Below are 16,288 nucleotides of genomic sequence, written 5' to 3'. Positions count from 1 at the left end.
GTACCATTTTTGTGTCTCCTGTGTGTCTGTCTCCCCAATGCCGTTCTGCATTTTGTGTGTGTTGTTTCCTTTTAAAAATGTTTTTGAGCCTTATAAAAAACGGTTTCATAGTATAAATAGTTGTTAATAACTTTTTCCTGCAGGATAATGTTCGATTTACCCATTTTGTTACTTATGGTTTGTTTTCATTGCTGCTTGAGTATACCCCAAACAGTGCATTCTTTATTCGTACACAGTTGGGTTGATTCTAGTTTTTTTGTTTCGTTTTGTTTTGTTTTGCTGTTACAAACAATATCATGAATATTCTTGAATCTCTTCTTGGTGCATGTGTACAAGGATTATCTAGGATATATTCCTAGGAGAGAAATCGGTAGCTTGGGTAGCTTGTATGGGATGAGCGTGTTTATCCTTTCAAGGTCGTTCTGTGCTGTCTTTTCTTTTCTCTATTGTTTGATAAAGTGGCTTTATCAACATACACCCCCAATAGCAGTGTATACATTCTCACCCACACTTGCTGTTATCAGACTGTTACATTTTTGCAGTCTAGTGATTATAAAATGGCATATCACAACTTTTTTTTTTCATTATTGCCTCCCAAGGGAGCCTTTTCAAAACACTTTCTTCTTTTGTTTCTTTTATACAAGTGAACATTTTTTTTAACATTTTTGTTTAAGTCTGTTTTCCAGGACCCATCAGCTCAAGTTAAGTAGTTGTTTCAGTCTAGTTGTGGGGGGCGCAGCTCACAGTGGCCCATGCAGGGATTGAGCAGCACGCTCTAACCAACTGAGCTAACCGGCTGCCCCTCCGAACCTTTTTCCCATGTCCTCCTCCTACCCGTGATAGCCTGGATATCATGATACCAAAGATACCACGTTAGTTTATGTTTATGTTCCGTGATCCTTTCCAGGCCACAAACCATTGTAATAGCTAAGATTTCTTTTTCACCTTTTGACATCAATTTTCATTCCTGCCCCCTTGCAAATGCATGATTTAGAGTCATTCCATTTTAATTCTTTTCTTTTCTCTAATCCTCCATCAGTAGTCTGACCGGAGGTGGGAGGAGGGGTTTGATGCCGATCAAGTCCCTGAGGTAAAGATTGGGGGGTGGGGGAGGGGTGGCGGACTGATCTGATGGGCTGATCTGATGTGAGCGAGCCAGAGAAAAAACCCAAGGAAAGGCATTTTCCCCCAAAAGGACATTTTAGAGGATATACTGTTGGAGTGCATTCTATTTAAACCCATAGTCTTAAAAAGTGATTAAAATTAAGAATTCTTTTCAAATATATTCTTTGACAACAGTGTGCTCTCAGTGTGTTGAATCTTTGTGTTAACTAAAAATGTTTTTAGTAACTGCTCAACTAACAGATGGGGCTTCAAAATGGCAATCTTCTATATTGTGGGTTTTAGTTCTTCAGTAACTTGAAAATGCTGATGTAAAGAGGTCATTATCTTGGCATGTCAGGCTACATTTGTCTGTATAAAAACTTAAGATATTCACGTAGGGAAAATTCCCATACAGAAAATAGACAATAAACAGGGACAAAACACGTGCAGTATATATGATGGCTAGTTTCCTTTATATAGTACCGTATTTCCCCGAAAATAAGACCTAGCCGGCCAGTCAGCTCTAATGTGTCTTTTGGAGCAAAATTAATACCGTTTCCCCGAAATAAGACCCGGTCTTATAATAAACAAGACCGGGTCTTATATTAATTTTTGCTCCAAAAGATGCATTAGAGCTGATTGTCCGGCTAGGTCTTATTTTAGGGAAACACAGTATGTCCTCAAAACATCAGTGGTGGGTTCTGTGACTTTTAAGCGTATGATGTATAAAGAAACCAATTTTACCGTAGGCTAATGGGCGTGAACAAGAGTCAAGTTCCTACAGTATTTCATAGCCGTCGAACAAAACGATGTTACGTGAAGATTGCTGTATATAAAATTGATTGTGGTTAACAACATTATCAATAACTCAACAGAAAATGGGCAAAGGACAGAAAGGGACATATCCTAGCAAGACATCTAATCCTGTGGCAGGTGCTCACCCTTCCTCAGAACTACAGAGATGATACACCTGGATAATTGAGCATCTCAGGATGTGGAAACACATACCAGCAGTGCCAGTCGGGGAGAGTAGATCTGACTGATACACTTGCATGTGTACAAAGGAAAATTTGCTCCAGAATATTCTTACAGCATTATCACTGCGAAAAGCAGGAACCAAGTAAGATCCCTTGGTGAGGCCTGGCTAGATCACAGCTCTTTACGATGGAGTGATACACACCTGTGAAAAGAGAATTGAGGCAGGTCAGTGTATGTTACTGTGAAATGATCTCTAAGATAGGTCAAATGGGAAAAGCCGAGTGGTGTGATGCTTCTGTAGTGTGTGTTTTTCTTTAAAGGGAGGGTGTTTGCACTTGGTGTATTTGCACTTGTTGGACGTGCTTAGCTGTGCAGAAAGTAGTTTTAGAGGAACCCAGGGGATGATGCACTCTTGTTCTAGTTGGAGGACTAGAGCAGGTCTAAAGACCTTTTGGTGCTATGTGAAAATTTCCCATTTGCGGGAATTACTTTTTAACTAAAAAGGTAACCACCCCTCCTCCAACCCCTTAAAAATAATATTTGACCTTACTAGAAAGTTCATATTAAAAATAACCAGTGCTGTGAACACGTGGAAGAATGTAGGGTAACCTGCTTGAGCAGCTGTGTTGTAGGAGGGCAGTCTGTCGGACTGTAGTATATCTAGTGCATGTGCACTGTGTACCTTTCCCAAGCTCCACAGCTGACAGTGTATGGTAGGGATGTGTCCAAATGAGTACACAGTAAAAGTGCTCATTGCAACATGTTTTCAGTGGGAAGAAAAGAAGCTATAATGAAACTATTTATTGGAACTGGTTTACGTAAATTGTGGTCCTATCCCACTGATGTTTCATGAAACTCGAAACAGATACCTCGGGGGGTTAGGAGGGACGTATTACCTTAAAAAGTTTTTTTTTACAACAATGGACTTAAGCCTAATTCACATACCTTAGAATTTAACCTACCTTTAAAAATTTTAATTTATATATTAGTAGTGTTTGGATGTACATAGGTTACTTTAATAATTGAAGTAAAGGTGGCCTGATTTAAAATACCAAACTGAAATAACCTATTTTCTCAGTTATGCAGAATAAACTTAGGAGGAAAAAACTAAAGTCTTCTCAAATATAGATTCGTTAAATTAATTTGACAAATGATTTAAAAAATATCTCTGTAGGTAACGTACGCTCACTGTTACAGGTTCCAGAGCGCTAAAAGGCTGTCTGGTAAAGTCTCTCCTTTCCTTGTGACCAGCCATCCAGTACCTGTCGACAGAGGTCACTTGTATCTTTCAAAGAACGTCCATTCAGAATGAACAGATACATTTATCAGAAAGGGTAGTTGTGATTTTTCTTGTCAAAATTGTAATTTTGATAAGCAGAATACATCAGAAGCTATCTGGCCACGTGTGGCCAGTGGGCCCACTCTTGTCCCCAGCTTAGGACCAGTAGCTCCCACGTGTCCACACTGAGGTGATTTCTGGAAGGGCTGCAGTGTGATCGTCACTGTGGGAGATGGACACGGGTCTCATGTCCACACGATATGAACGTTACTAATCCATGATTTGCTGTGATTTTTCTTAATAACTTCATGATTTTTATAGCTCACCACGTGTTTTGGTAGATTCTGTTTACTGTCGGCAATAATTCTATGAGGTGGGCCAAACGTTTGTCTCCCAAGTCTCTGAAAAGTGCTGTAAGTTGGTGGTCTTTGCCAGAATTAATGGAAGCAACATCATGTGATGCTGGAAGGGAATCAGGATCCGTTCCGTGGATCAATCGGGGATATTTAGGAGCTCTTTCTATCCAGGTTATATTCCAGCTGACAAAAAAGGGTAACATTTATTTTGTTTTAATACTACTGAAAAACTTTTAATCAGATACATTAAATACAACAGGTGCTTGAGTTTATATTTTAAACTTTATTTTATAAGTGGTGTTCTTTTAGAACAGATTAATATAGGTCAGATCAACATGAAAGCTTTGCATACTAGATGGTACTAAGACACCCATGCCTTTTGTTTCTTTTAGAAAAGAGACACTTTTTCTAAAACTCAGGTTTTCAGTTGATTTATTAATTCATGGTGCACTCGTTTAAAAGAAAATTCTGTCTTTACAGAAAGCAGCAGTACTATTCATGTCTATTTTATTAATGAGTTGCTCAACTCATAGCTTAAGTGACATTTGATTTTCAATAGATCTTTTAAAGGAACTCATCAGCCCTTTTTACAATTTAAAATATTTAGACTTTGAGTCACCTTTAAGCAATTTGTAAGAAATTGTTTTAGAATATTTACCAATGTATGAGACGATATAAGATGTTTATTGTGTCATTTTGAATGAGTGAAAAAGTGAAAAAACCCAAATATGTATTTATTAGCGAGGTTAAAGGAGTGTTATTAAAATACAGTGGGATACTGCACAGCTGTAGATCATAGAAGACGTATGTTGATGTGAAAAAGAATAAAGGAAACTTGCAAAACTATCCTGTTTGGAACAAAAATTGTGTGCTTGTGTATACATTTTAACACAATTTTAAAGGGTATATACCAAACTCTTAGTGATTATTTCTTGAGAGAGGGGAGGAGAATTACATGTTGTGTGTCATATAAAATTATTAGGTCCAGTCAGATTGTTGGTACAGTAGGCAGAAATGAAAAATTATAAAGTATTTCAACCTTGTGATTTATTTTGACAAATCTCTATCCTAAGGAAATAATTGGAAATATAGGCAAACATTGGCATGCAGAGATGTTTGTGGTAGGAGTGTTTATAAGATTGAGAAATTGGACATAACAAAAATGCTCAAGAAGAGGGAAATGGATCATAGGCTGTGCCCTTGAAACTAATGTTTATGAAACCTATTTAATGACTAATTGCTTTTGATGTCACGAACAAGACAAAGATACAAAAGTGTAGATACTGGAGATTTCCACTCCAAACTTGTGTTTGTGTGCTCTCCTTGAACGGGTGTTGCTTAATCAGAATTTATACCTGATTCAAAGCCCTTCTCCCTTGTGTGAAGCAGTCCCTTAAGTATTGCTTTAAAATACAAGGAAGCAAACACTTTTAAAAACAATAGTTCGCTTCTTAAATGCCGCAAGCCGACCGTGGTTGGTCAGCTTTTTAACAAACTGTTTCAGGGCAGTTGCTGGAAGCCTGCGTCACTGCCAGTTCAAGGATTGGCTCTCGGTCAGAATTCTGAGGCTCTGCTGGCAGAAAGGAGGTAGAGTTGTGCTCGTAGAACTTTGGTAACCGTTTAATGGTGTGGTTAAATGGAATATTATTAGTCTACCCAAAAAAGACAAAGAGAAAATGATTTCCCAGGCCTTTTGGGTTTTTTTTTCCTTCCTTTTTTTTTATGGAGAACCTGAAACATCAGAAGTAGATGTAATAGTGTAATGAAGCTCCATCACTCAGCTTCAGGAATAAACATCTCATGGCCAGCTGCGTTTCATCTGTGTGTCCTCCCTTCTCTCACAAATCTCAGACCTCACACATCGTCTTATTTCACCTGTAAATATTTCAGCATTGTCATTGGTTTTGAAGTTCTCTTTGCTGTGCATACAAAGATCTGGTATTATGCTTGTTGTGACAGAAACTACTTAGCATGCTTTCAAACATGCGTTAAGGAAAATTTCAAACTTGCAGAAGTGATACAATGACTTCCTTGGGTTTCTTCTCCCAGTTTTCAATGATTATTGACATGAAGATTTGTTTCACCTTTATCCCATCTTTCCCCCATGGGATTATTTTACAGTGGCTCCTAGACTGAGAATTTCATCTGTAAATTACAAGTAGTATATCTAGAAGATAAGAATTTTATGAAAATAATCATAATTTTAAAAACATTTCTTAACATTATTTCATAGTCAGTATTCAAATATCCCAGATTAACTTGCAAAGTTTTTATTTGTTGTTTGTTGTTTTAATAGTAATTGTTTGACTCAGGATTCAAAACAAGGACCACACATTAGAATGCTTTGTAAGTCTTTTTAAATATTTGTTTGACGAAATTAATTTTAAGTCATCTCCAGAATTTTGCAGACTGTGTCCCTCATGCTATCTTTTTGACTCGTTTTCCCTTATCTCTGAAATTCCCTGTAACCTAGGAGTTAGATCTGGAAGTTTGAGCATCAGGTTAAGTTCTTTTTGAGCAGGGGATTTCAGAGGCAGAGGTGTGCACTTCCTGTTGCTTCACCTCAGGTGGCACAGTGATCGGTGGTGGGCGTGGGTATTGCAGGCATCTGCCTTCGGCCTAATGCTTTCAGCAGCAGTTGAAGATTATTGCCCAGGTCAATTATTTCACGAGGGACTGCAGCACTTCATTAATGTGAAAACATGTAGGACATTTACGTGGTTCACAATTAAAAAGGCATGTGTGCCACCTCCTGCGCTGTTATTCAGCCTCCTGGTTGCCTCCAGTGGTAACCAGTTGTTCAGTTTCTTCAGTTAACTTTCTTTTAAAGAACAAGGCAGTTAGAAGACGTCTCTGCCGTCTGCTTATTTCTGTATTGTGAAGTTCACCGTGTAGGTTATAGCTTATCAGATGTCTGATTCAGTAGGCTCTGATGGGTGAAGGCGGGTGTCTGTCCCCACTCACCCCCTGATGGGGCTGTCCTGGGTCTGTCTTAGGTGTGAGACCACTCTGTTTGGGTCGGCAGTAGAGGGGCTCCACACCAAAGTCTCAGTGCCTGTGTGAGGGTGAACCTGGGGCATCGCAGGCCACTCCGTGAGCTGTTGTCCCAGGTGAGCACCGGTGGCGCGTGATCCAGGTCGGCTCACTAGCGCTTGGATCCTGGCGAGTCCCAGCTTGTCAGCAGAGCTGGTTTACTCTACGTTTTTCCAGGAAGTACACACGGTGCATGCAGGCAAACAAGTGCCAGTCATTTGCTTTCCTGATTGTTTGATTTGAACATAGTGAAATAGGTACTACAGGAATCTGTAGACGACCAACAGGAACGAGGTCTTGAATTCCCAAATTATGGCGTGAGATCTGGGAGTTGGCCTCCCCGTGGGTGATGCTGCATCCTGGGGTCCGCAGCTCCGTCACAGGGCCTCTTCCTGTCCCGACCTACTCCCAAGAACGCATTTACTTGAAAAGAGTATTTTAAGACTCCTGGTGGCGACCTTAACCCTCTCCAGTGTCCCTACTGTCCAGTCCAGTGTCAGCCCATCCTACGGAGCGCTTTCTTTACAGCTGACCTGCTCTCTCCTGGCATCTTTGGGGGAGGGGAGGTACGGATCTGTCTGTTGGCCTAACTTGCATCTTCCTTAATACCATCTTCACCCATTTGCTTTTCTCTGTATTTTGGTGATAGATCATACTGTCTAACCCTGTCATCCACTGCTAAACTCGCTCGCTGTCATAGTATGTTGCCAACATTAGCAGGTGGCTCATGGGTGTAACTTAGGAGGTCCTTCTTATCACTGGTTGGAGCCTGAAAGTTGGACACGTGATACACTATTTATATGTTTAGCTGAAGTCACGTTGGGGCCTTGACGAGTTGGGCAGATTAACTGCTTAGCATATGTGACAGCTTATTAGTATTTTTACCGTTTCCCACTCTGCAGAGTAAGCAGTTACATTTCTAGAGTTTCTTTCCCTTTGTCTCTTTGGATAAGTAGTAACCAGTTGTCCTGCTACTGTAGACGGTAGGCAATAACTAAACGTATTCACAGCTCTCAGTAATATTTGTTCTATTGTTTTGTTTTGAGGTGGAAGGGGGAGCTCTACCCTCAGCACATGAGGGTAATATTTGCGTGGCTCACAAAGACCAGTGAGTACATCCTCTGCATTTCCCACAGCTCACCAGAGGAGGGCTCTACCAGTCTCGCTCCAGCCTTACCTGCCCCTCAGAGAGCACTATTCATTATGACCAAGTGGTAGAATTTTCCTCAATAGTTTCTTGGAATGTTTCTGAGGGATGGGGGTCCTTTACAAATTTTGGAGATAAATTAGATGAGCACACCGTGCTTCCGAATGAGCATTTTGGTTTAACAAAACCCTTGATTTAATGTGGTTATGGATGTGTTGACTGGAGTGTAGTTTAAGATCTTCCCACTGAACCTACCGGCTTTAAGAAACCAACCCAGGAGTGTATTTTCCCGTCGAACCCATGGGTTCCCAGACCACACATGTAGTTGACCCCAGCTCTCTGCTTCTCCTGCGCTAGGCGATGGACCACTTGGAGTCCTTCATCTCGGAGTGTGATCGGAGGACGGATCTTGCGAAGAAGCGGCTGGCAGAGACACAGGAGGAGATCAGTGCAGAAGTGTCTGCCAAGGTACGCCCGGGAGGCTTCTGCCTGCAGCGGGTGGGGTAAATCACTGTCTCGGAAGAACTGGGCGGCTGGTGGGACTAACAACTCGCCCTCGGCGCCGATAGTGCATCTGGGGGGTGGACTGTACTCAACCTGTGGGGGGGGGTCCCAGTAAGGACAGAGGCTGTCAGCAAGCTCTCAGCTCCCAGGAGCTACCGCCTCGGTCCCTCCCCCCACAATACATATTTTTGTTTGTTTGTTTTTTTTTTGTTTATTTTATTTTTTATTTATTGGGGTTACAATTGTTAGTAAAATTACATAGATTTCAGGTGTGCAATTCTGTATCACATCATCCATAAATCACACTGTGTGTTCACCACCCCGAGTCAGCTCCCCTTCCATCACCATACATTTGATCCCCCTCACCCTCATCCCCCCCCCCCCAACCCCCCACAATACATATTTTTTAGTTAGTTTTGTTTTTTAACATCCCTGATAGAACAGGAAGTGGGGAAAACGGTTGAACCATGGTGCGGTCATATCATGGAATGAGGGTAAATCTGTATAAAATTGGCCCGAGTGTCAGCTGCATTACTTTTCTGTTCCTCCTGTTCAGTGGATACTAAGACTATTCATTTTTCCTTTTCCTTTTGTAAAAGCATTTCTTAGCTTATATGCAATTGCTTCCTGGACCAAAGGTGCTATTTTAGTTTTGAAAGCAAATCCAGATAATTAGGCATTTTCCTTGTAGTATAAGTTTATGAGATCTGACAGTTAAGTTCGCAAACTTGTAACAATGTTGTTAACCGTTTTTGGTATCAGACGGATTACTCATCATGAATTTGTAGCAGCCGGACAAACAGTGAACCAAGTTACTATTTGGAAATGCTCAAAAGGCTGCGTGAAAAAGTTAAACAACCTGAACCTTTTTGCCAACCATTCATGGCTCTTGCATCACGACAATGCACCAGCTCACACTGCACTGTCTGTGAGGGAGTTTTTAGCCAGTAAACAAATAACTGTATTGGAACACCCTCCCTACTCACCTGATCTGGCCCCCAATGACTTCTTTCTTTACCCGGAGATGAAGGAAATATTGAAAGAAAGACATTTTGATGACATTCAGGACATCACGCGTAATATGACAACAGCTGTGATGGCCATTCCAGAAAAAGTGTTCCAAAATTGCTTTGAAGGGTGGACTACCCGGTTTCCCCGAAAATAAGACCTAGCCAGACAGTCAGCTCTAATGCGTCTTTTGGAGCAAAAGTTAATATAAGACCCAGTCTTATTTTAATAGAAGACCGAGTCTTTAATATAATATGTAATACCAGGTCTTATATTAATTTTTGCTCCAAAAGACACATTAGAGCTAATTGTCCGGCTAAGTCTTATTTTCAGGAAAACACGGTAGGACTGGCGTCGGTGCATAGCTTCCCAAGGGGAGTCCTTCGAAGCTGACGGTAGTGATATTCAGCTGTGAGGTATGGAGCACTTTTTCTAGGATGAGTTCGCGAACTTAATCCTGTGTATATTAACTTCGACACTTTATTGCCCTTACCCAAAAGATAGGCATACAAAGAGACAGCCTAGAAAATGACCAACGGGCCAATTCTTGCAACTATGTCAGAAGTGACCGAGAGGCTGCTGCTTTTGTTGGAATGCAGTACACAGACTTAGGGTCTCTGATGGCAATGAGCATGTCACAAATGTTACTAGTAGCATGTGACCCACTAAGGATCTTGGGCGGTTTCATTTATTTTTGTGGAACAGGCCAGAAATGTGGCAAGAAAAACAATCCTTTTCTTTGCAATAAAACTTTTATTTTTAGATGTCTGCTTACCTGATTAGTTCCCTCTCCCCTCAGGCAGAAAAGGTACATGAGTTGAATGAAGAAATAGGAAAACTTCTTGCTAAAGCTGAGCAGCTGGGAGCCGAAGGAAATGTGGATGAATCCCAGAAGATTCTTATGGAAGTGGAGAAAGTCCGTGCAAAGAAAAAAGAAGCTGAGGTTGGTGAGAAAAATGTCTTAGAGAAAGGGGAGACTTCGTAACTCCAGAGAACTGAACATCTGGCATAAAGTGAAGCTGTGCCTTCATTTTGTTGAATATTGGGAAGGAGTGGAAATGGAGGAGTGTGTTGACAGGATGACACTTGGCTCTGTCTTCGCTCTGCCCCGCGGCCCGTGTGACCCCACACCAGTGACTTGCTGTGAGCAGAATCCCGTGGATACAGTGCAGTCCTGAGTGTGGAGGCCGCGGAGCAGTGTTCAGAGCACATCCCAGCAAAGACCCCACAGAGACCAGCTTGATTCCCGGTCCCTTTGGCTCCCTAGAGAGTTGCTGGGCTGTGGGGCTTCTTCTGCTTAAGTGACGGCCAGCGCTGAATTACAGGTAGAGAACAGAACCTGGGTGTTCTTCACGACACGGCAGAGAGAGCCTGTGTGGGTGGGAGTAGCATCCAAGTGGTATCGGCTGGCGTGCCAGGCCAGGACGCTGGCAGTGTGACTCGGGGTTCATATTGTGGACGACCGTTTTCTTCCTAGATTATTTGATCTGTTGCATGCCCTCTGGTTCTTGAATTCTCACCACTGGAAGTGAAGATGGCTCGTGGCGGGCATGGTAGAGCCACAGGCAGACAGGGTGTGTTCCTTTAGTTAAGTGCCCATGGAGCTCCAGCTTGGTGCCAGGTACTGTTTTAGATGTGAGCGAGCCGGAAGAGGCCCTCTTTAGGAGATGGCTCTGGAGTGGGGGCGTGGGGGAGAGACCAAAGGAAGGTGAACAGCTGGGTAAGATTCATTCAGACGAAGTCACGTCTGAGTTTGAGAGTGGCTGTGGGTTACAGAGGGTCTCCAGGTCGGGTATGGTGATCCCGGAGACCCTGGAGCTGAGACCCACAGACGGAGGGGTTCTCAGAATGTGGGGGCAGGAAGGCCAGGCGGGGATGAGCAGGTGGTGGGTAGATGCCCGGGTGCGGGGATGGTGTGGGTATCACGGTACCCCTGGCTCGGCGTGGTATACACACTTTATAACAGGACAACGTCCAGGGCCTGTGGGTGTTCGAGCAGTGCCCACCGAGGCGGTGACAAGTCGGAGACAGCAGTAGGCTTCCTGCCATAGTGCCCCAGCTCAGGCTGGAATTGGGGTCAGCAGCATTTGTGGGGAGCTGGTGCTGAGATACTGCTTCGCACCCCTGGCAGACCCAGCATCCCCTTCAGTGACATGCGTGGATAATGTAATCCATTCTTGAACATGAAAGAGAAGCATTCCCAATACATATCTGATGTTTGGATGCGATCCCACTAGGAGACAGATGGGGTCATGAATGGGACACTTGCAGGTGATGTTTATGAATCAGACACCTTGAGTGGCATTGCCGCGGTGGTGTGACTTACGGAGGATTCAAAGCCCTGGATGCTTATATAGGTCCTGAATAGGCTCTAAACCCCTATGTACTTCAGTGGAAAATTTGTTTATCCGTAACACAGTCGGGCTGTAGCAGAAAGGCCGGAGGCAGGAGGAGCGCCCCGGGGCCTCTTTTCACCTCCTGAAGCCCAGCCCTTCCTGCTTCAAAGAGCTGAACAAACACCAGAAACCCCGTGGGTGGCCCGGAGATGTATCCACAGGCTAAAGGAATTGTAGGTGTGGGGTCCCCACGTGGATGCCTGCGGAGCCGAGACAGGAGCAGGAAGGGGCGCATGGGTGCTGGTGCGCAGGAGTCGTGGTAGCCTTGCTGCTGTGCCCGGTCTCCGCCCCCAGGAGGCAGCACCACTTCAGACCGCCCAGCAAGACAGGGTGGTGTGGGGGCGGCCTCAGCAGTGACAGTCTCAGGTGGTGTGGCCCCTGTGGGGTCCTTCGTGCTGTCAGTAGCAGGCAAGGGTGGTCTTAAGAAATAACACAGAGATCCTGTGTGCCCTTCACCGAGTTTCCTCCTATCTTGGAAAACTAGCTCAAAGTAACAGAAAGGATGTTGGCGTTGACATGGGTACAGTCGAGACGCAGAACGTCCATCACCACCGGTCCCTCTGTTGCCTTTTAGAGCCACACCTACTTCCCCGACCCCTGGCAATCCCTGGTCTGTCTGTCCTCCATGTTTTCTTCTGCCTTTTCAAGACTGTTAGGTACATGGAGTCACACAGTGTGTGACCCTTTGGGATCAGCTTTTCACTCAGCATGATTAGAATTTATTTTGAAAGATATTGGAGGGTGGCGTTCAAAGTGTCAAAATTACAGGAAGAGATAGCATGATAATCACAAAAAGTTGTGTACCCACCATACTGATCTTTTTTGCTTAAGGTTTGTCTTGTAATAAAAGATGTAGCACATATAATGGAAATGCAAGTTCCTGGTGTTTGCCACCTCTAGTCCCAATTCTCTCTCTCCCCGGAGGCAGACATTAGTGTACAACGCTGCTTCTGGGGGTGGTGCTTTGCATATAAAAAGTCCTGTCTGGATGCTCCCACGCTGGCCACGGCTTCTTCCCACGCGTGGTTCGCTCAGCATTGTTGTGAGGTCTCCATGGTGCTGCCTACAGACGCTACAGTTCGCTTATGCTGTGGGATTCATTTTATGAACGTGCGACTGTCCATGGGCAGTTTCGTAGGTTATTGAGGGTTCCTCACCTTTCCAGACAGTGAGTGTCCTTGCACCTGTGCGCTGGTGCACGCGAGCGTGTTCTAGGACATACGCCTGGAAGGAGAGTTTCCGGTAACGGCCTGTTCGCGTCCGCTTTCACAGGTAGGGCGCTACAGGGCACTCCGCGTTAGTCGTACCAACGCAGGCTCCTGTATCTTGCCAGTTAAGTGAGAACGACATACCTTCTTTTAATTTGCATTTCCTAGAGAATGTTCTGAATGCGAATTAATGGAAAATCACTTATATTCATGTCTCCCTTTAAATGCGGATCAGTGACGATTGCAATGTCGTCCCCGTCGTCTTCTGTCTGTCCCGTCTTCCACCTCCTCCCCTGACTCCGGTTCAAGCCGTTGTTTCTCAGTCTAGTTGTGTAGGACACAGCTCCCTGGCCCATGCGGGTATTAGGAGCCTTGCGCTCCCCCAGTTGGGGCAGTCGGTCGCGGGTCGGGTTGGCAGCTTTCACCAGCTGTGGCCACTTACGGTGCACTCGGCAGCCCACGGCAGCCCAGCTCCAGGGACAGCCGTTGTTCACAATCTTAGCTGATGAGCGCGCAGCTCACTGGCCCCTGTGGGAATCAAACCGGCGACCCCAGTGTTAGGAGCGAGGAGCTCCAACCACCTGAGCCACCAGGCCCGCCCCGGAATGTATTTCTTAAACCTGGATTTGGAAGGAGCGTTTAACTTGAGCATCAGCAGCAGTTACCATGCCCTGCTTACTCTTTTGTGTCTCGTATATTTGAGGCTGAGCGCGTTACTTCTTGTGATTGGACTCAGCCTGTAGTGACTATGGGACGGAGTGTCTTTTGTTCCGTTTTGTTGTGCACACTTTCTTCTTTGAAGAGAGGGTCTGATGGACTCATCTTTGCTCTTCCAAATTTTATCTTTTGGGGCTGCATGTGTTTCCTAGACACACATTCTGTGGATGGCTCTTGTGTTTCTTACTGAATTCATTTGATTTGATGTTGGTTTCTTGAAGTCCCCTGTTGAAGATTCTCCCTTTTTGCCTCCCTGGTCTCAGTAGGGCTCCCCAGCGTACGCATCAGAGACCTGCCTTCCCTGCTGGCCTCTGAAAACAGGCAGCGTCCTGCTTTATATAGTGTTTTGAATGCTCCTTGTTGCTTTGAAATCACGACTGTTAGTTCATTTCTTAAGTAAAAGATGAAATTGAATTGGTTACATAGATCTGAAGCTTTGCAACCGTCCTAGTGTTTATTTATTTATAAGTCATATCTATAGTCCCTTCAAATATTTCCTACTGGCGGGTTGAATGTTTGGTGGCAGTTATGTGTTCCTCACTTTCATCACTGTTCCCTTTCTCCAGGAAGAATACAGAAATTCCATGCCTGCGTCCAGTTTTCAGCAGCAGAAGTTGCGTGTCTGTGAAGTCTGCTCGGCCTACCTTGGTCTCCATGACAACGACCGCCGTCTCGCAGACCATTTCGGGGGCAAGTTGCACTTGGGGTTCATTCAGATCCGGGAGAAGCTTGACCAGTTGAGGGTAGGTTCATGGATTGTTGTTTCTGGAGAAACAGGAGGAGTCCTGTGGTTGTCCTCACGTTTCTTTCCTTCTAGAGAACCCTGTGCTCTCATCCTCTTGAGTTTTAGAGTGAAATCCTCAGTTTCGTCCCTTTGTTCACACAAAAGACCTGAGGGGCCTTGGGTATTTACTTAGTCTGCACCCCCTTGTTGATGAAGATAACGGCAGGGTCCAGCACAGCTTCTGGGCGGCTCGTGCCCCGCTCCGAAGTCACTTCTGTTTGGAGACTGGAGAGAACCAGCAGGGTCGCGTTTCCTCCTCGGCCGGAGGCGGATGCACGGAGAATGCTGCAGCCTGATGGGCGAGCACACATTCTGGCCCTGGCCGTGAGCCGCCTCAGGACAAGGTGGAGGTTTTCTGACAGCCCTGCTCCGCGGCGGCCCCTGTGTCCCTTCCTTCCTCAAGGCCCCCCATTTTCCTGGGTTAGGCGCTAGAACATTTGACGTCTTGGGTACGGAACGCTAAGAAGGAAGGTGAACGTGTTTCTGATACTTAGAGTTGTTGTTCTCCAAACTGTCGGAGTTTTCCCTGCCTTACGGTGAGGGCGGGACGCGGGAAATGTGCGGGCCTTCCCTCCGGACACCTGAAACCTGGCAGGAGGACAGCCACGTGGCACCTGGCTATATGTAGGGCACCATGATAACCAAGGCTGAGGCTCCTGTGTGCCCCCAGGAAGGAGCGGCAGGTGGCAGGGCTCAGCCCCCTCGCGAGGAGGGGTCCCCACAGGTGACGTGTGGTCTCGGCCCTGGGAGAGGAAGCTGCGGTGGCAGTGAGGCTGGTTTCAGCTGTTTGTCTTCACACATTGTCCTCCTTTGCTCCCGGTAGAAGTTTAAAAAATGATGTACTTCGTCATACATTTTTAAGTGGCACTTTTTCTTTATGGGGATTAAAGATGTAAAAATACTTTCCATGTGGCCGATAGAACATCAATAATTTGGTGTCCACTACCATCCCCATTAAAAAATCTCCTTAGCAGTGGAATGTCTCATTCCCATTTCTCCCTTAAATCTATTTCCATTCCATATCACCCCACGGTTTTGTCCTGATATTTTTTATACCTGAAAGCCTTTTGTTTCTTTTAACATGTATTATCTGTGAATATATTGAAAGAAATGTCCCTAAAGCCTTGAGAAGTTAATTACTAACTTGATCTAGAAAGTGTGTTTTATTTTTGCAGTTATAAGCAGTTATATATTTGGCCAACACAGACGTAGTACAGATTTTGATAAATAGCTGTTTAACAACAGAAAATGTATTTGGGAGTACACCTCTTAGTGATAAAGAGGGGAGCCTTCCTCAGAGACGGCTTCGCTCACAGTGGTTCCAACGGTGTTCCCACCTCACGGCCGCGCCAGAGTAAACGCAGGTGGGGGAGGGTAGTGTTTTGGGGAGTCGGAAGGGTTTGGAAAGGAGATGATGGTAGACCTCAGTCAGATCCTCCGTAGGAGAAGTGCGTGGAAGCGGGGGTGCTGAGACTTCCATCATTAACTAACCCGTGCCCTGCGTGAGCCCGCGCTAGGCGCGGGCAGAGCAGAGGTGCAGGTGTAGAGCCGGAGGAGCCAGACAGGAAGGCTGGGACCTAGAGATGCCCTGGGGAGGGGAGCCAGCTTCTCCCCAGCCCTTGCTGTGCCTTCTCCTCCTGGGGGCCTGGCTACAAGACTTCCGATCATCCTTCCTGGGCCTGAGAAGACTGGCGACGACCCCTAGTCTCACGGGCTCTCACTTCCTTCCCCTCAGGGCTTCATTTCTCGGCAGAGAGATGGGGGCATTGACAGG

The 16,288-nt window shown here is 45.1% G+C and overlaps 1 protein-coding gene across 8 annotated transcripts in view; it reads left to right on the top strand.

The window, feature by feature from the left end:
* Positions 1 to 16,288, top strand: part of LUC7L (LUC7 like) — a 28,351-nt gene that overhangs the window by 6,544 nt on the left and 5,519 nt on the right. For all 8 annotated transcript variants that reach the window (XM_033101956.1, XM_033101955.1, XM_033101950.1 and 5 more), the window contains 3 exons: positions 8,255 to 8,365; positions 10,209 to 10,352; positions 14,297 to 14,473. In XM_033101956.1, coding sequence (XP_032957847.1) covers positions 8,255 to 8,365; positions 10,209 to 10,352; positions 14,297 to 14,473 — 432 coding nt within the window. The remainder of the gene's footprint in view (positions 1 to 8,254; positions 8,366 to 10,208; positions 10,353 to 14,296; positions 14,474 to 16,288) is intronic.

The sequence above is a fragment of the Rhinolophus ferrumequinum genome (assembly GCF_004115265.2).
Source record: "Rhinolophus ferrumequinum isolate MPI-CBG mRhiFer1 chromosome 15 unlocalized genomic scaffold, mRhiFer1_v1.p scaffold_54_arrow_ctg1_1, whole genome shotgun sequence".
In the NCBI taxonomy this organism is placed as follows: Eukaryota; Metazoa; Chordata; class Mammalia; order Chiroptera; family Rhinolophidae; genus Rhinolophus; species Rhinolophus ferrumequinum.
The sequence above is the reverse complement of the archived record's forward strand: the minus strand, read 5'-3'. Positions and strand labels throughout refer to the sequence as shown.